At 54.7% G+C, this 19,873-nt stretch overlaps 1 protein-coding gene across 2 annotated transcripts; it reads right to left on the bottom strand.

Moving 5' to 3' along the window:
• Positions 1-7,134: 7,134 nt before the first annotated feature.
• On the bottom strand, positions 7,135-19,628 carry LOC101405888 (CUGBP Elav-like family member 3). 2 transcript variants are annotated; one of them, XM_014791834.2, is made up of 13 exons: positions 19,347-19,628; positions 18,490-18,595; positions 17,151-17,233; positions 11,946-11,994; positions 11,400-11,528; positions 11,181-11,260; positions 9,970-10,113; positions 9,672-9,813; positions 9,279-9,428; positions 8,806-8,871; positions 8,382-8,522; positions 7,964-8,107; positions 7,135-7,262 (listed from the first exon to the last, which is right to left on the bottom strand). In XM_014791834.2, exons 1-13 carry the CDS (start codon positions 19,602-19,604, stop codon positions 7,135-7,137), a joined length of 1,620 nt encoding a protein of 539 aa, XP_014647320.2. In that variant the 5' UTR covers positions 19,605-19,628. The 2 variants fall into 2 exon arrangements, with proteins under 2 accessions (XP_014647320.2, XP_004436079.1); XM_004436022.3 differs by lacking the exon at positions 19,347-19,628 and having other exon boundaries at positions 18,490-18,899.
• Between the last annotated feature and the right edge of the window lie 245 nt (positions 19,629-19,873).

Genomic DNA, 19,873 nt, shown 5'->3' with positions numbered 1-19,873 from the left:
CCTCTTCTCTATGCATTAGTTCATGGAATGAATCTGCTCTGAAAAGCTCAGCATTTATGTTAGGTAGGATATTTTTATTATTTTTATGAACCTTCCTTTTTTAGTGTTTTTATAACCCCTAGCCATGTGCTTTTGCTTCTTGATTGAAGACTGTAAGAGCAAGGACGAGTTTGACATTTTGTTTGGCAGCTAGGGAGAGACATTGTTCTGGGTCTCATTCACGCAGCCATCAGCACTGAATAATTGGAATCTGATAAATATTACCATCCAAATGGGGTAAAAGGTTTTTTCTTTAGCAAGGACAGAATCCATAGAGAAGTAGAAAGTGGAATTCCAGGGTTAGAATGACAGAAGTTAAAGTCAACAAACATTTATTGAATGTCTACTTTGTGCAGGGCATTGTGTTAGATACTGCAGCAGATATGAAAGCAAAGTAAGAAGCATTCCGCTAGCTTTCAGCCTCGCAGAGGAATGAGGGATTCACAGATGACTATAAAGAAGTGGAAGGTTTAAGTGCCATAAGGACTAGAAAAAGAGGGAGAATGGCATGGCTCTGGATGAAGGCAGCTAAGGGAATCTTCATGAAGAAAGTGGTGTTTAAGTGAACTCTTCAGGATGAGCAGGATTTCAACAAGAAGGCATTCAGCTAACTTTATTGAGCCATTATATGCCAGATGAGTAATTGGGAGTGAAAAGACATGGGATGGGGGAGCAGGATCAAACTTGTCCAGACGAACAACAAATAGTCCTGTTCAATTAGAACTTAGGGTATGTGTAGGAATAGAATGGAAGAAAAGGTTTTGAAGAGCCTTGAATGGCAGGGTGAAGTGCTCTACATTAAAAAACACCAAAAAACAGAGAAGTTTTGTTTTTTTAATCAGCTGCAGTTTAGAAACATTGATGTTTCAGAATACATACAAAAGGATCAGTTAGGAGACTGCTATAATTAGTTAAAAGTAGAGGCAGTGATATTTGAGAGGGAAATGGATATGAGAAAAATTGTGGAAGTAAAACCTTTTGTGATTTAATAATTTTGAATTTATGTGAGAAAAGTAAAAGACTCCCAAGGTTTCATGTCTAGGTGACTGGAAAATAGAAATATTTAAGAGTTGCAACTTTGGGCCGGCCCCATGGTGTAGTGGTTAAGTGCGCGCGCTCCGCTGCTGGTGGCCTGGGTTCGGATCCCAGGCACGCACTGACGCACTGTTTGTCAGGCCACGCTGTGGCAGCCTCCCACATAAAGTGGAGGAAGATGGGCACAGATGTTAGCTCAGGGTCAGTCTTCCTCAGCAAAAAGAGGAGAATTGGCATGGATGTTAGCTCAGGGCTGATCTTCCTCACACACACAAAAAAAGAGTTGCAACTTTGGAGGAGAACATATTTTAGCTTTGGACCTGTTATGATTTAGGCATGGGTGAGAAATCTAGGTATAGGGTCCAGCAGTTATTTCTTAGTTATTTGCAGAGCATTTTCTAATGTCCTGGGCACTGTTGAGGATGATGGGGGTACAGTGGTGAACAAGGCAGAGTAAACCTCTGTGAATGAATTTGTAGAAGGTGACTGGCTTCTGTGGAGAACGGGATGTAGGAGGACAGGAGGGGAGAGGTGGAGGCAGATGAGGAGGAAGATGCTGCAGGCCTCTAGGGGGTGAGGGTGACCTGGGCAGTGTTGATGCAGTGGAGATGGAGAGACGTTTAGTAGATCAACGATGTATTTTAGAGAGAGAACCAGTAGGGCTTTGCAGTTGGATTGGATATGACATGGGAGAGAAAGGATGTAATCCAAGTTTTGGCTTGAGCGGGTACATAGGTGCTGTTTACTAGTGAGGAAGACTGAGGGAAGAAAGGCACTACCGAATTGAGTCCGGGAGAAAAATTAGTGCATAGCTGGGAGTCATTTTCATCTAGCAGTTGAGAGGAGGCAGTATATTGGTGGGAAACCCCATTTATGGGGAGCAAGAGGAAGCTGACTGACTATTCAGGGAAGTAGATAAAAGAGAGGCCAGAAAATGAGAATCTTCTAAGAAGCAGAAGCTTGGGTCAGGGCTCTCAGATTTGGGGAAGAGAAGGCGGCTTCGCTATGAGTGAGAATTCCTTCAGTCACAAATACAAGAAGCTAAGGCTGTGAAAGGCTTTAAAATTTTAGAGGAGAATTAAAAGACAAAGGAAACCCTAGAAGTCGGAGAGGCCGTGGCTGTCTACCGCAGGGTCCAACCCAAAGGAAATGGAGATGGCTTGCATGATGTTTATACATTTCAAAGCTCTAAAAGTATGGACGGGATGGAAATGCATTGAAGGAATTATCCAGAGCTTTTTCCCCCTGCCACATTTTCATCACTGTAGTCCTCCTAACTGAGGATATTTTTCTAAATGTCTGTTCTCGTTTCTATAACTGGAAGACTTCTCCCAATCCCTGCTATTAACCTGTCAGCTCCACTCTTCTGCCTCAAGTTATTTTCCTTCTCTCTTGATGCTGCCATTAACATTCAAACAGTAACTTGATTATTTTAGAAGAAGAAACTGGTACTGAGTTTCATCTTGCTTGGTCTGAAGTTAAGGAATCCTATTGCCATCATTTCCTATTTCTTCTGCTGTCCCATTTTATTGCTAAGGCCTCTTCTCTCAGAAGACAGGTTAGTGAACTTTGGTAGCTAACAGAACTACCCCTCCTTTATACCTTTCCTACTATATTTGAAGCCAGTAGAATCCCTGAAAAATCAGTGTTTATACAAGAAACAAATTAGGAGCTTCCTTTTCTGTCTTGGATGGCCTCCTATGTTTTGCCGCCAAAGGGCTTGGAGATTCCCTGCCCAAAAGTTGTTTATTTCCCCCAAAAGACCCCTCTCTGTCTCCCTCATTTTCATTATTCAACCTTACTTACCTGATGCTTTTCTTGGAGAAAATCTGGCTGCAGCCTTGCAGGTAGGGGGGACTGCAGTGAGCAATGACAGACAATAAATATAGTCTTTAGTGTTTGTGTGAGGGGCTGCCTGAGATCTGGGAAAATGCCAGGAAGAAGGAGACTTCCTAGTCCTGTTACCTCCCAACACCCATATCCCGGGAGAACCCACCAGTCAGTAAATCACTCTGGGAGATGCCCTTTGATCTAACACCCACCTTCCATCGTGCTGTCCTGACCCAGAAACTGTTGTGAAGCCATGGTGAGACAGCTCAGGGGAAAAGTCATAATGTTAATATCAACTCCTCTTGTCCTCCTGCTTACACACACTTCTTCCCATCTCTGACTCCACACACACACGCACACGCACATGCACGCCTATGTCTCTAATTGGGATTTCAGATGCTGTGAACGTGGCTAAGAATCCTGATTGGATTCTCTTCCTTCTGAGTAAAGTCCCGTCCCTGATCTCTGCCGATCCAAGAGATGCTTTTACTGAAAGAGTGTCCATAGATATGTCTCTGTAGTACTTCACATGTTGCTTCTTGTTTTAACTGTTCTTAGTTTGGGGCAGTGTAAGAGAAGGCCGAAGTATAGGGCAGAGGTGGGAGGTAAGTTGTGGGGATTCATCCATCCTTGTGCTCTTGCAGAACAGCTCTGCCCTGAAGCCAGATGGGGGCTGGAAGGTGAGCAAGTTTATAAGCAAGGACATAAGGAGGGTAGGGAAGCAGGTAGCTGCCTAGAAGCAGATGGCCCATGTGCTATGAAGTCAAAGACAACGCCTGTGTGAGCCCCCTGAGCCCAGTCCTAGAGCAGTTCACAGAGAAGGCTCTAGGAACTAGAGGGACTTTAGAGCTTATACAGCCCACCCTCTGCTTGATAGGGGTCACTGCTATGGCCTGCTTCATACTTCTTGGGAATCTTTGCCTCAGGTCCAAGAACAGGTAGTTGAACCTGTGAGATGAGAGCATCATGGGCTTTGGAGTCTGACAAACTGAGTTCAACTCCTGCACCCATCCCTTAGTGACCCTGGTTAAGTTAACTAACCTCCAATGCCCCCATTTCCTTGTCTATAAAATTATATCCTGCCTCACAGGATTGTTGGGAGGTTAAATGAGGAAATGCACACTAAGGGCCTAGAACAGAACCACATACAGAGAAAAATGCTTAATAAATGGTATGGTCTAGTTAGCTCCTAGCATCCCCACCGGCTAGGTGCAGGGACACTCACACACATGAACAAAGGAGAAGCAGAGGTCTGGAATGTGAGGCTGCAAGTCTTCAGCTATCAGAGGGACAGGGCTGGATACAGGAGAGAGGCCTGCTGACATGCTTTCTTCCCTCTGTGTCTAGCTCTGCAGAGCATTCCAGAATTACGCCCTAAAGAAGGGCGGAAGAATAGCATCATGAAGCCGTGATCAGGGCCTGGACATGGCTCCAAAGCGAGGGCTGGGCCTTCCTGGTAGAGTTTTCTCTCCCGAACCTCCTCTCCTCACCTCCCTCCCCCCTGTTCCTCGATGTGCACAATTGCCTACCCTCAACCTTCCAAGACTCTTATTTGATGCTTTTAAACTTTTTTCTTTATTTAGACAGAAAAGACCAACTCTTTAAAAGTAAAATGCAATAAATAAATAAGTTAAGCATAGAGAAGTGTCTGAAACTGAGTCCCCAATCTCCCCTTACCACTCCCACCCCCACCCCAGTTCTTTTCCCTAAAACCTCTTCCTAAAGAAAATGATCAGGTAATAAACCCCTTTAGCCCTCCCCACACCCCTCCTCCCAATACCCAATTACCCACCAAAGCAAAGGGAGAAATCAAGAGAGAGAAAAATCCAAGGGAAACATTGTCTAAACTCCCAGAAAGAGAGATGGCAGCGTCCGGGCCAGGCCGGGCTGGGTAACGCACGGGTGGTAGTGGTATTTACACGGAGGGGATCAGCAGAGACTGTAAACATTTTTAGGGGTTCGGGGGAGGTCTTTTCCTCATGAAAGGAGGAGAGTCTCTGTGGCTGACTGGTGGAGAGGCAGCCCTCAGGGCTCCCCTACACCCTTCTTAGAGGGGGCCCTTGGGGGAGGCAGTGAGTTTTAGGGCTGGGAGCCCAGGGTTCAGGGATATCCTACCTCTAGCTGAGGGTGGCAGGGAATGTGAGAATCAGCTTCTGAGAAACCCCTAATGTGGGGAAGAGGCTGGGGTGAGGGTGGGGTGGGGAGCGTGTGGGAGGCCCCCACTGCCCTCCCAGGGGCCCACACAGGTAGAACGGGCCCACTGGTGGGGAGGCAAGTGCGAAAGCTGGGCACAGAAGGCCCGTCACAGGAGCCCCAGCAGAAGGCAGATACCCCGAGCCTTGGAGCCTGTTCCTTGCTCCCTCACAAAGGCCAAAAGGGCACCTGGGAGGAAACAGGCCCTTCAGGAGAGGCAGGGTGGTGGGAGTGGGCCGGTGTCCTGAGGCCCCAGGGCCGTGAAGCAGCTTTTGCCCCAGAGCCCAATCAAGGCCCAGGGCAGATGTGCAGAGAGGGCTGGGGCCAGTCGTGGGGAGAGGCGGTGAGGCGCCCCTTCCTCTGGTGTCTCCAGACCTGTGAAGGAAGGAAACATGGGTGAAGCCATGGGGAAGACGGCAGCCAATGCAGGTCACAGGCTCTCGGGGGGAAGAGGTAGCTGGGGGGACTGACAGTATAGGATGGAGCTGCCTGAGGAAGGCAGGTCATCAGAAAGGCCTCAAGCCAGACTGAACCATCCGGCCCCTCAGCCATACAACAGGAGGCAGGGATGGAGGAGACGGGAGGGAGAGGGCAAATGATACAAGAAACCAAAGGATAGGAGGAAGGAAATACTCAAACAGCCAGTGAGAAAAAGAAAGACTAGAAGATACGGAGACAGGGACTAGAGGGGGAGAGAGGCAAAGAAATGAGACAACAAATGGGCAGGCAGAGGTAATGCAGAGAAAGGAGAAGAGGTGCAGTGGATGGACAGACACCTGGAGAAAGAACAAGGGGGCATCCACTAAAGGGACGCAGAGCAGGCCAGGGGAGAACCCAGAGCTGGGCTTAGGGCTGGTGTCTCGTGGGGTGAGACCCCCCCAGCCCCTAGGGAGGGCTCTTATTCCTTTTCGGAAAGGAACAAAAAAAGCAAGAGAGAAATGCACAGAACACAGACCACAGTCACCAACCACTGTTGACCAAGCACATCCCGCGAGCTGCCCCGGCCCTGACCCTGGGCTGGGGGGCGCTTCCCTCCGCGGCCCCTCCCCAAATAACAAACAATCGGCTCCAAAGACAACACGCTCGTTCCATGCAACTTACAGGGGCCCGGAGCAGGGGTCCGGGGATGGGGGCTTCGGCCGACAATGGACACGGGCCCTGGGCTGGGGGGGCCCCCAGGGTGGGGGAAGTTAAGCAGCCAGGATTGGGGGGAAAGGGGGAGAAACAGAAAATGTGGGTATTGTTCTTGGGTTGTGTTTTTTCAGGCGTTTGGTCCAAAGGGGATTAAACAACACAAAAGTAACCAAAGCTCCCAGTTCTGTGGCCATGAGGTTGGGTGGTGGTGGGCAATAGGGTGGAGGGGACCTGATAAGTGAAATTCACAGGCAGTCCAGCCTTTTGGCCTCCTCCACCTGAACCAAAGCTGCTCCCAAGAGGCCTGAAGCTTAGACTCCCCCCAGTCTGCTCTGTGCACTCTCCACTGTCCCATGGTCTACTGCCACATAAGAGAAATCACCTCGAGTCCAGGGCACCAGGACCTGATGTCCCCACTTCTCAGGAGAACAGATATTCCAGGAGCCGTGCGTGATTCTATGACCCTCCAGTATCCTAAACCAGCCCCCTTATTCCCCAAACTCTACTTCCCTAATTCCACTCCGACCCCAAGGAAAACCAGAAAGAGAGAGACACACAGACACATGGACACTGACCAGACAAACAAGACCAGATATTGGGGAAGATCTGGGGATTGGACACAGATATATACAGATATACAGACTGGGCTCTCTCTGGGGTGACAGTGTGTGTGTGTGTGTGTGTGTGTGTGTGTGTGAGAGAGAGAGAGAGAGCGAGCATGACTTGATTGAAAAACAGCTGAGGGAGTTGCTCCAGATCCCTGCTTCACGTGCCCCGACTCGGGTGGGGCGGGGTGGCCATCCCTGAGGGAGATGGCAGAGGGGGTGGGGGCAGTCCAAGTGAGGGCCCTGGCTGCAGTGTGGAGAGGTCACAGGGCAGGGAGCAGGACCCACCTGGGGGCCCTCAGTAGGGCCGGTTGGCATCCTTAGGCCGCTTTAGCTGGACTTTGAGGCGCTTCATGCCGATCTGGAAACCATTCATGGCCTGGATGGCAGCCTGGGCACTGGCCGGATTGTCGAAACTCACAAAGCCTGAGGTGAGAGGGGCATAAGGCCCGGCCCAGCGCCACCTCACTCTCCTGTGCTCAGAGCCAGGGCCTGCTCTTTGGTTCCCCAGCACCACCCTCCTTCCTCTGGGTATCCCAAATGCCCAGAAAACTGCCCAGCACATAGTAGGCAGTCAGTAACGAGTTGTTGATTGATGACTTGAGTGAATGAATCCAGTCCAGCTGCTCACCCACACTAGGACATTCTCTCCAGCAGTCTTTGAAGGGCATCCCCTTCCTCAGCCTGGATAGCTCTGCCTTTTGAAAACACCACTTCTAGCCCTAAATGACTTCTGAAGCAGGGAGGACAAGAACGTTCCCTTTCTCCCCTGAGGCAGGCTTTCAAAGACCTGAAGGCAACTAAACCCAACTCCCTAAGCTTTCCTTTGAAAACCAAACATCCCCGTTCCTGAGCCTCTTCCAGACCTCATGGAGCATGAATCTGACCAGTTCTTAAGGAGAAAAGATGAAGCTGTGGTTTTCTGGAGGAAGAGATAGGCCTGGGCAGCAGCTTGTATGGAATGTTGGGTGTGTAAAAAATGGTTCTTTCGGACTCGTAGACAATCTGGATTTCAAACCTTGGACCCAGTGAGACCCTAAGTGCCTTCATATGTATCAGACCTTGTCCTCATTTGGAGTTTGGCAAAAACGTGCCATATTTTATCTTTTGGATCATCATATTCTTACCAAAACACTTGCTCTGATTGGTGGCCCGGTCAACAAAGACTTTAGCTGAGATGACATGGCCAAAGGGGACAAACATCTGGAGGATCTCTGAGTCAGTGAACTCCTGGGGCAGGTGGTAGATGAAGATGTTGCAGCCGTCAGGGCCTGGGTGGCAGCAGAGACAGAAGAGAGAGCTTAGTGATTGGGAGACAGACTCAAGGAACCAGAGCCCTGGGGAAAGCAGGTCCTGGGAGGACCCTCCAATCCCAGCCCCCAACATGTGGGCCAAGGTGCCAGCCACCTCATCCCCACTCGCTTTCTTCCCCATACATGGGGCCAGAGCTGGGCCTGGAGTGGGTGACAGGAAGTCCCAGGCCCACGACAAAGGCACTCCTATCACTGAAGGCTCTCAGCTGGGAGGACCCCGCCCAAGCCGCACCTTCCCGTTGCTGCTGCTGCTGCTGCTGCTGCTGTTGCTGCTGCTGCTGCTGCTGTGGGGGAGGTGGGGGCTGCTGGGCGACCAGGGCTGGAGGCTGTGGGAACGCAGGCGCAACCAGGCTGTAGGCTGTCGGGTAGGCTGCTGGAGTGGGGAGAACAGAGGAGCTAATGGGGCTCCGGAGATTCCCCTGACCCCGGCCCTCCCAGCCAGCCCTGTCTCCTTTCCCCAGCCCAGGCCAAAGGAGTCGACAGGGCTGAGAGGTGTCGGAGAAGCAGCTGCCTCAGAGCCTGGGTGTGCTGCCCCCAATGGCCTGTCAGTAAGCAGGGAGTCTTGAAACCCAGACCCAGCTCCTGGGCCTCTTTCCCTCTTGTCATCCCTACCCCAACCCCCCCGCCCGATCCAGGCCTGGGCTGGGGCCCCTCACCTGTATAGTGCTGCATTCCTGCGTAGGCCTGCTGCAGGGGGTCCACGGGGGCCGCGGGGCTCTGGGCTGGGGAGAGCAGACCATGAGAGTGGGGCTAGGATGCAGCTGGGGGTTCCACCAGCGCCTCTCTGAGCAGAGGCTGGGCAGGTGGGGAGGAGAGCCTCATCCGGGCACAGGGTGTGAAATGAGAGGATGGAAATGCACAGAGCAGTGGGAAGAGGGGAGAGCCTGGCATTAGCAAGACTGGAGTCTGTGGCTGGCTGTGCAACCCTGGACAAGTCACTTTGCTTCTCTAAGCCTCAGCATCCTTGGCTGAGAACAGGAAAGAGCATCCCTGCCCAGGATGACAGAGCAGGAGAAAGCGCCTTAGACTCCTGAAGCCTGGAGAGGGAAGGTGGGTCGTGGCTGCTGGCAATGGAAGTGGGGGCTTGGTTAGTTGCTGGGAAGAGGGGTGGGCAGGCAGAGACCCCCACCTGGGTAGGGATGAACCCCATTGGGATACAGAGCATCAGGGGCAGGCTGCCCAGTGGGCTGGGTGGGCACCGGGCTGTAGCCGTTGACACCCAGGGCAGCAGGGATTGCAGAGACGGGCGTGGCAGCGATGGCAGGAGGGGTGCTGGTTCCTAGGGAGGAGAAAGCGACAGAAACAGAGCAGAGAAGCAGACACACACACAAATGCAGAGAACGAGTCAGCAAGTCTGAGGGCAGAGGGAAGGACGCAGGCTCCTCTCTGACCCCTGAGCCCCTTCTGGACCCCATGGCTTCCCTAAGCAATGCCCTGTGCCCCCTCTCCACCCCCACCACGTGGTAGCTCCCTTGAATTGTCCTGTTCACACCTAGCCCAGCCTGCCTTGCCTGGGCCTTACCTGAGGATGGGGTGATGGGGGTGGCGATGAGGCCGTTGGCATTGATGGCGGCCATGTGCTGCATCTGCACGGCAGCCATGGTGGCCATGGGGCTGAGGTAGGCACTGTGAGCCGCTACCAGGGCTGCCTGCTGCTGCATCAGCTGGGGGCGGGGGAAGAGAGGAGAGTGGGGCCAGACCCCCTGTGCCTGGCTCCCCTCCCAACCCTGAGCCTTGGCATTGGGAGGGTGGGGGCAGGACACCAAGAGGCCAGGGGCAGAGGGGATGGGCCAGGCCCAGCTTCAGGGGGCAGTGCTCACGGCCTGGGTGTAGGCGCTGTAGGCTCCAAACTGGAGGGCAATGGGGCTGAACATGCCCAGCTGGGTGGCCACCTGCTGCATTCGGCGGAGACCTCGCTCCTTCTCCGTGTCAGCAAACTTCACCACCAGGCTGGACGAGGCACCCTGGGCATGGGCCCCACATATGGTCAGAGGGACAAAGTGCGGAGTCTCTCCTCCCCAGAGCTCTCAGGACCTGGCCTCAGTTCCACCACTCATGGCTTGGCCTCTTTGGGAGGGCAGCCATCGTTGTGCCTCTGTCAAATGGGGAGAGTTTCATCCCACCCTCCCCTTGTGCCAGGATGTGCAAGAGACTAGAAAGAGTTGAGAAAGGTGAAGCCATGTGTTTGAAAAGGGAAAGGCCTACTGGAATGCAAAGGGCATCACTGGCTTCTCCGTGAGGATCGTGAGCTGGAAATCATCCCCAGGGTGGATCAGCCACGGCAAATGGTTAATCTCAGGCTGGTCTTGCCTTCTACCCACCCCACCCCCTTACCATGACTCCCGTCCCCACACCCCAATCCTCATGTCAGGGGATGCAGCCTCTAATTTTAATACCAGCCTTAACCAAATAAAAACCAAAATGGAACATTTGCAGGGATTGTCGTAGAATCCTAGAATCTAGGGTGCAGTTCTCTCTCTGATGCTGCAGCCTCTCGACCAAGTGCCTGCTAAGTGTTTGCCCAGCCTCTGTTGGAGAACCTTGAGTTAGGGGAAGCTCACCTCCTTCAGAGCCAGCTAGTTCCGTTTTAGAGCTTTGCTCTGCTGGGAGGCCCTCCACCAGTACAGTCGGTTGACCCACTGCTAATATGTGGGGGCAGCAGAATAAATGTGTGGAGGGCATGTGGGGCCTCTAAGCAAGTGTCCTGAAGCCCAGCCAATGAAGGTGGGGGGCTATGGGAAGGTGGGAGAAGAGGTGGGAGATGAAGGAGAGGGCTGAGGGATGGAGGAGGCAGGAGTGGAGAGTGAAGGCATTTGGACTGAAGATGAGGGGCAGGGTTAGGAGATAAGAGGTAGGGAGATGCTACGTGAATGTGAAGGGGTCCCTGAGAGGTTTGATTCTTCTGCCAGAAAATTCTTTTTAAATAAATTCAAAGACCCTATCTGGAATGGACTGCCCCCTCTGAGCCAGGGCCTGGTGGTGGGCCAGGCAGGGCTAGAGAAGCCTGAGGGCTTGGGGGAGCGGGGCTCACCGGCAGGGTCCGGCTGCTGTGAAGGGTGTTGATGGCGGCCTGGGCCTCGGCATGGGTCTGGAACTTCACAAAGGCGCAGCCTAGAGCGTTCAAGGGGGAGGAGGAAAGGGTGAGTGCCCAGTCATGAGGGCCCCCACAGTCTCCACTGCGCAAGGAACCAGTGGGGGAAGGGCGGGAAGGCCAGAGGGCCTAGTGGGGAAGGGTGTGGTGGGCGGCTACCTTTGCTGGTGCCATCTGGCCCCCGGAGCACAGTGCACTCGTCTATGGTCCCAAAAGGCTCGAACATCTTCCGGACATCCTCATCTGTCTGCTGCTTCCCTAGCATCCCCACAAAGAGCTTCCGGTCTTCTGGGGGGTAGGGCACAGGAGGAGGCATGTTCAGGGCCTCCTGGCTGCTTTTCCAGCCCTGTTCCAACTTGGGACAGGCAGCAACCCCAACCCTTCACCTTCAGCTCTTCCCTGGAGCTCCAGACATTCCCCTCACCCTGAGGACCAATGGCTCTAGGATGTGAAAGGGTGATGGTTGGGGGATGGGGTACAGTTACATAGAGTGCTCATCCCAGTTCTGAAGGACTTGCACTCCACTCCAGGCCTCAGTTTTGCCATCTGTACAGTGGGCCAGATCGCAGGCCCTCTGGCCATGCTAACTCCTATGCCCACCTTCAGAATTCTTAGATTTTCTTCAAGAAAGACTGCCCCTCAGCTACTCCAAGCCCTGGGCTTGTGGGTTAGGGGAGAGACTGAGTCCAAAGGTACAGAACCTACCTCCTCGGCTCTCGCTGTCGGCTGGCTTGACCTGGATCGGCCTGTTCATCTAAAGGAGAGAAGAGAAGGCAACTTCTGGGGACCTCCTCTGAACAACCCAAGAGCCCTCCCCAGGCCAGGACCTGTGGAGAGGCTAGAAGGAGTAAACCCCAGGCCCAGGCGATTTCCTCAGCCCTCTAAATTGCTGATGGGAAGGAAGGGACAGGGCCTAATCTTGTTTAGGATTAGGACCAGAGGGGATTAGAGGCAGTGGAAGGAGAGGATGTAGAGGAGGATGCTCATGGGGCACGACTCCAGGCTCAAGTGGGGCCCCACATGACTTGGCCAGGGGTAGGTGCTGCTCTCCTTAGGGGGAGAATGGGGCTGCCCATACGACCCGGGCCCTGAGATAGAGCCCAGCCAAGGGGCTAGTATTCAACAAGAGCTGCCTCAATTCTACAAAGTAGGAGCAACAGAGGCCACCTCATCAAGAAGCCCCAGGAAGACTCTAGACTGAGGGAGACCCCCAGATGCTCTCACTTCCTTCTGACCCCTAGAAGTGTGTCTGCCTCTCTTTCTGCCCCCCTACACCCCTTGACCCCAGGGGGAAGGCACTCAGGCAGCACAAAGAGAGCAGATGCCCAGTCTCCGTGGCAACGGGAGAATGCGCGCCATGGCAACCGCCCACTCAGCCTGATTTATCCGTCCCCGTCGCCCTGGCGACCGTGGTGACGTCATCACTTCTGCTGCTCCACACACCCAGAGAAGGAGTGGGGAGGGGGGTGGGAACAGGGTATGCTGGGGGTGGAGGATTTGGTGGGGCTGGGAGGTAGGTGGGGGAGGGGCCCAGGCGAGCTTCCTGATTCTAGAGGGAGGCTGCTGAGCAGGCCTTGCCCGGGGCCATACTGTCCCTTCTCCTGCCTTCCTCCTCCAGATCAAATCCTTGGTGTCTCACAGCCAAGTGGGCTCTAAAGGAGGAATTGCTGTCCTGTGCTCTTTTGAGATTCTCCCTGCACCCGGAAGTCCTCCATAGCTCTCTCCTCTCCCCTACTCCTGCAGTATCTTCCTTTGTTCAGCCTCCAATGGAAGTGCAGACATCCCCAGTTCCACTCTCCACGTTCTTGTCTGGCGAGAGGACTTGGGAATGACTCCTGCAGGTTGATTTCCTTAACCAGGGTGGGGAGCATCTCAGGGACTGGAGACGGAGGGGAAGGACTCAGTATTTCATGTCTGAAAATACTTTGCTATTGAGGACTTTGACCGCTGGGGCCATACCTGGTCACCCCAATCATCTGATGGTGGGGCAGTTCTAGTTCCAGTGACCAAAAATAAATAAATAAACAAAAGAAACCATTCATCTTCATTCTGAGGGTGGGGCTAAAGTTACCCTCAGGAAAGGCACTGGACTTCAAGGACTGGCCCTGCCACTCACTACTAGCTGGATGACCTGGGACAAGTCATTTCTCTCCTCCGGGCCTTGGCTTCCTCATCTGTAAAACGGGCTGAATCAGGCAGTCTCGAGTCAGGTTCCCCTCGGCTTTAGTATTCTAGTATCAGAGACCTTGTGTGTCATCACTTAACACAGAGAAGTGCAGAAATGATAGTTGCCCCTGCCCCTTCTCGTACTGGACCCTCTTCCCGGGTATCACATCATGCCAGTTAGTCTGGCTGGACTCTGCTGGTGAGGTAGGTACTGCCAGCCCTGGATTAAATCTAAGCCCCACCTGAACCTATACTACGTCCCTGCCGCCCCCACCCCCCCGCCCATTGCTGGATCTGAGAGCAGCTGGTGGGGGTGGGGGGTAACAGTCACACAAATCCTCCACCAATCTGGGATTATCCCATCGGAGGTTCAGTCTCCTCAGGAGTGTGTGTGTGTGTGTGTGTGTGTATGTGTTGCAGGGGTGGGGATCAGACGCTCAGGGCTCTTGGTCTCTCACCCTCCTTCTCTCCTGTACTCTCGCCAAAGCAACCAGGAAGTCACCTCACAGGCATCTCAGCAGCCAGCCCCCCATCCCCACTACATGAGATGTAGAATCAGAACCAGGAATTCTTATGCTTGGCACTACCCCCTTCCCACAGGCCCCTGGGGATTTGCTGTTCTAGTTGGGGATGGGGAACCTGGGACCCCGAGAGAAAGGATGCTGTTCCCTCCCTGCACAGGCTCCCAGCCACAAAAATAGCATCTCAGTAAATATCCCCAGTTGATATGCGTTCACACAAAGACACACACAAGTGTATAGACCACTGCACAGAACACGTTGATGGAACGTTCCCCCAAGACAGCCTCCCTTGGTGGCACCAATGCCCCATTCCCAGCCTCCTCCTTCTTGGCCTGGCCTGGTACTTCCTGTGGGAAGCTCAGTCTTTGTTAGCTCAGCTCGGGCACACCTGCCCCCTCCCATGAGTCCAGCTGGGCCCTGTTTACCTGGCAACCCGGCGCCGGGCGCCACTCTTCCCTAGCTACCACCTGGCAGGTGATAAGCCCTCCCGAGGGCCTCCCAAAGAAGAAGGGGCTATTTATACTCCAGCCAGGTATCACTGACACCCCCCAGCAACATAGTCACTTGTAAGGCCCTCATCCTTCTCACCAATAGCAAAGACCCTCCTTCTAAGAAGAGCTCATCATTCCCACAAAATCTAATTCTTCTGGGGACAGGTATGGTGCCTTGCCACTCCTGGATCCAGACTTGTGCACAGTGTCCCAGACCACACACAGGTCCTCTCCTTGGGGCCAGAATCCACCTGCCCAGCAGCAAGATGACAGGGAGGGTCCATGTCCCCAGAGTGGGATTTTGGCCCAAGTAGAGGGGGAAAGGCAGGCTAGACAGAGGGAGCCCTCGCACCACCACCTCCAGGAGGCCACACCCTGGTTGCAGGAAGAATCCAGGGACCTGTGGCAGAGCCATTCCTGGGAACGCCTAGGGGAGAGAAAAGGAAATGGGGCTCCACACCATAGGCCAGCCCCCGTACTTTCTCTCTGCAGCCCGAAGCATCACCCTAATATGGTGACCCCTTCCAGATTCTGGGGTGATAACAATGGGGAGAAAGGAGAGAGGGCTAAATGCCCCCATTAAAAAAGAACCTGCAGTGGGAGGGCATGGATGTTAGAGAGTAGGAAGAACTTCCCAACACAGTTGTGCAAGAGCTGGCACACACACACACACAACGACTGTCTGAGGGGAAACAGTGCTGCCAGGAAGGCAGGTGGCAGAGAAAAGACCTGGGGGATACAAGGGCTGAGCTGGTCAGTGAGGCAGAGCTGGTCACCCACCTGTGCTCACCTAGACTGCCCTGTTCTGCTCCCCTAAGCCCCCAGCACGGGGGTCCCCCTTGGAGGATGGAACCCCTCATTTCCTACTGGAGGCTCTGTCAGGTCCCTCTGGATTCTGTCCCTTGGGGAGAGGCCAAAAGGAGAGCTCAGCGTCACCTGGGAGCTCAGGGGCAGGGCTAGACAATCATTAAACGGGGTGCCCTTCCCCTCAACTCCCACCCTGGGCTTTATTTCCTCAGGAAGGGGGGGCAGTGCCTTTCCACACCCAGGACCCAGGACGGAGCCCTGCCTGGGCCATGCACGCAGCTGGAGGGGGACAGACCCAGGGCAGATGCCCCCAGCTGGCACAGACGGCCCTGGGCTCGTGCCCACCCGCAGGTCATCTCTCCCACCCAAGTCCCCACTCCAGGATCCCTTCTCTCCACCTTCTCCCTCGCCCCCTCTGGTTTCTGCAGGGGCCCTGAGAGATAGGGAGACAACAGAAAGAGACAGAGAAACAGCAATGGAGATGAAACTGTTGATCTGTGAGGGGCCTCCACAGAGAAGAGGGAGAGGAAGGAAAGTTGTGATGTGATGCGATGGGAACCAGGCTTCCCAGGGATGCCTGTGCCCACACCCACATACCTGGCCTGTCAGGCGTGCGCATGTGCATGCACGCACACACACACGTTTGTGTGCTCCTCGGATCCCAAGCCTGCTCACACACATGCATGGATCTTTAACTCTGTGGGCAATGGCTGTTCTGGGGGCCTTGCCACCAACTGGGATAAGACAGTGGAGTGAAGGCAGGTGCTGGCAGTTGGATTTGCTTTCCCAGTGGTACTCAAGGGTTGAGGGCCACAGAGAGGGTGGCTCACAGATCTACAGAGGGTTTGAAGTTGGAGTGGTTGAAGCAGTTCTAATTTTCCCAGATCTCCACACCCTCTTTCCTCATCTGTTTTGTCTGTTTCCCTCCCAGAAGCGATGGAGAATCAGCCTCGTAGGGGAAGGAGTAGAGGCTGTGACAGGTGTGTCTCCAGCACCCAGACTGCACTTAGCAAATGTTTGCTGAAGGGATGGATGAAGTTACCTCTGAGGGAGTACTTCCTGGGGCTCATAGTGCAGGAGACAACAGAAGCAGATAGATAGGAAAGGAATGACACATCCTTCCCTCCCAGGTTGTGCAACTGGGGGGGCAGTCTGAGATTCTTTATTCCTGCCCTTGCCAGCCCAGGCCTGGGTCGATTTGCAAGGCTGGCTGAGGAGAAGAGACAAGAGCTCTGACCTTGCAGGAGGGAGGCCACCCCTGCCTCCCTGGGCACACTTGGCAGGGTCAGGCCTCCAAGTGATGATCCTCCACCGTAATGGCTGCCCCTGCCCTTGCTTGCTCCCCCAAGCTTGCTCCCCGCCCAGGCCCACCCAGGTCCTGCTCCCCCCGATGCCCTGTGGCCCTGTTCCTGTGGCTCTTCCTGGGAGACACGAGGTGAGCCTGTCTGAGCTCAGAAGCCAGCACAGAGAAGACAGTCCAGCAGGCACCAACTGCCCATCTCAGGCCGCAGGCACCCTTCCCCCATTGCACAGCCAGACTTCCTCCCCAGAGCCACAAAAGAGGGCCTGGGTGCCTCCTGCTCACTCTGCCCCACACTGGGTGTCCAAAGTCTTCTCCCCACACCTCCCAACCAGCTAAGTCCTCCCTCTAAGTGTTGTCCTGTGGACAGGTTGGGAAGTGGGGAAAGGGCTGCATGTGCTCCTTGCAGAGGTCACATTTACTCCACGAATCACTGTTTTCCTTCTGTCCAGGTAAGAAGAAATGCAAGCATCTACAGCAAGAAAGAAGGATGCTAGAAGGAGAGAGGGACTTCCTGGTGATGAGAGGAGGTGGAAATACACTCAGTGTCTTGGGAAGGTGGTGAGCCCCCTGCCCCTTCTAAGGCCTTTCTCAGCCCCCTGGCCCTGGGAAGGCCGGGACTCACCCCTGGAAGCGTCTTCTGTTCGTGCAGGGCGCTCTGGGCCTTCAGGGCTGAATCGCGGGCACAGTATGTCAGGAAGGCACATCCTGAGGAGGAGCAGGGCAAAGAGACCCGGTGGCAGGGTGAGTCCCTGGTCTCCCCTCCCTAAAAGGCTCCCCACCACGAGACTGAGCACTGGGAAGCTTGTCCCTTCTCACCACCTTCTGCCTGCTGGGGTGGGGAGGCGTCTGAGAGGGGGTGGACATTCTGCCCCAGGGAGTCTCTGGGATGATGAGCAAGGTGCAGGGACCCAGAGACTGGGAGGCTTAAATGGTGGTGGTGATGGAAGAGGGAGGACGCTTGGGCTGTTGAGAGATGAGCTTTGTGTCGGGGGAGGAGAAGGGGCCTGTGATCGCAGGACAAGTACGTGTAGTGTGGTTTCCTCTCTTCTTTAGCTGGCCTCCTTTCTCCTTTCTCCTTTGCCTCCATCTCCCTCCATCTTGGTCATCACCCCCCCCCACCCCCCGTCTCCCATTTTCCCTATTTCCTCATCTCTGTCCAACTCCATGGGAGGCAGGTGGAGGGTGGAGAGTGGAACAGACGAGAAGGAAAGGGAAGAGCACTGAGCCGGAAGTCCCTGGGCCGGTGGAGGCGAGGCAGTGTGGCCCCACTGACTCCCAGTGCCTGGAGCTCTCCAAGTCCTGCCCCAGGCCTGACCCTGCTTACCCACACAGTCCTTGGACAGGCCTGAGGCACATCCTCTCTTCGGGCCCGGCTCTCTTAACTTTCTAGTCTCCCACACTTCCCAGATCTTTACCAATCTCTGTCCTTCATAACCTGCTTCCCAGGTCTTTCTCTTTAGTCCTGGAGCTCCCCTGCCCAGTCCATGTCCACTCTTTCCAGGTTGAGCACCTGCCCCTGTGTCCTGACCCCCATTCCAATAGTATCTGAGGCTACTAAGACTCTCAGTCTTGTATACACACACACACACACACACACACACACACACACACACCTGCCCAGCTCCTTATCTCCCAAACCAGCTCTCTTGTTCCTCCATCCTTGCTTGAGTTCATTCACGACATCACTCCCCTCATCTCTGGGATCCATATCTCTGCAGCCCCCTTGACAACTCTACCCCCAAAGAGGCTGTCCTTAGTCCTCCATCTGGAGTCCCCTGGCCACCCTAGCTGAGTTCTCTTCTAGCTCCTCCATCCACACTCCCCAGACCCTGAACTCTTTTCCTTCCAGATCAGCCCTTTCCAGCCACTCCATCCCTCCAGCCTGGCTTCCTCCTTCCTCCCAGCCTCCCAGCTTCGCAGCCCACTCCCTGAAGCCTCTCCAGCCTGGCCTGACCCCTCACCCTTGTGCAGCCCAGTGTACTTGTCCTTGATGACAGTCAGCTCGAAGATCCGACCAAACTGTTCGAAGATGGGCTTCAGGTCCTTTTCCTCCAGATGCCTCGGGATCTGCCCCACAAACAGCTTGATGGCATCCGGCTCCTTCATTGGGGCGGCCCAGGAGGAGGGGCCGAGGGGAGCAGGGAGAGGCCCAAGGCCAGGGGGAGCTGCCCAGCAAGGAGGCAAGTGGTGGGGGCCGGGGGCCCAGCCGGGGCTGGCTTTCCCTTTGGCCCCCAACCACAGTGCTGAGCAGAGGGGTAGCTCTTCACACAAAGGAGGCCCAGGTAGTTGAGGGCTAGGGGTCAGGGGTCTAGGCAGACACTGTCATGCCACCAGGGGGCATAGCCCAAACAGATGATCTCCCTCCCAGAGATCTGGCAAATATTCCAGGATGGGGGTCAGTGTGCCCAAGACCTGGAGGGTTAGGTGGTAGCAGGGGCGTTGGGAACTGGGGGTTGAGATAAGAGCTGGAGGTAGTGGAAAGGGCCTGAGGAGGGCAGTGGGGATGGAGGCTGAGGGATTAGGGGCCTGGCATGGTTGCCAGCAGCGTGGGGGGGGCACTCCTGATGTGGGGCAGGTGGAGCTGTCGTTGGCTTCCCTGGGAGGACACCTCCCCTGTGGCTGATCCTTCTGCTGGGTCCGAAGATCCCTGATGCCAGATGCTTGATCTCTGAAGGCGGCAGGGCTCCAGGGGTCCCTTTTGCCCTGACGCCCCCCTTCAGGTCCTCCCCTCAGCCCCCCTCCCACCCCCACCCCCGTCCCCGGGTCTGGGCTGCTGCTGGCTGCTCCCGCCGCTGGGGCTGCCTGCTTTCCCGGTCACCTGGGTCCCGGAGCTCTGCTCTCTGGCCGCGCTCTCCTCAACAAAAACCTCCCCCCTCCACACCCCCCTCCCCACTCCCACCTCCTTTCCCCTGACATCAGTGATGTCAGTCTCAGGGGTGGAATACAAATTCTCTACCCTGGAGAGGGACGCACAATCCAGACAAGAGCCACGCCCTCTTTCTATCTCTTCCCTCCCTGACTCCCTTCCCACCCCCAGAAGAGAAGCTGGTCCTGTTGATAATAACCCTTCCCCCATCTTACTCCCCAATCACGAGTTGGGCAAGGCACTAAGATGGAGAATTTATAGAGGAGCCCTAAGGTGGGGTCCATTGTTCCGGGGGCTGGAGCTGTCCCCGGTCCTGGAAGAGAAGACACAGGAGAGGGGAGCAGGGGGGAGGAGGAGAGGGGAGCCGGCATCTGGGGAGACTGAAAATGGGGAGCCAAGGAAAGAAACCAAGGAAAAGAAAATGGCATAGGAACAGCTGGGCAGGTTAGGGGGGGAGGGAGGTGTAGCTGGGGACGGAA

The sequence above is a fragment of the Ceratotherium simum genome, chromosome 2, assembly GCF_057802395.1.
Source record: "Ceratotherium simum simum isolate JZ-2026a chromosome 2, ASM5780239v1, whole genome shotgun sequence".
NCBI lineage: Eukaryota > Metazoa > Chordata > Mammalia > Perissodactyla > Rhinocerotidae > Ceratotherium > Ceratotherium simum.
The sequence above is the reverse complement of the archived record's forward strand: the minus strand, read 5'-3'. Positions and strand labels throughout refer to the sequence as shown.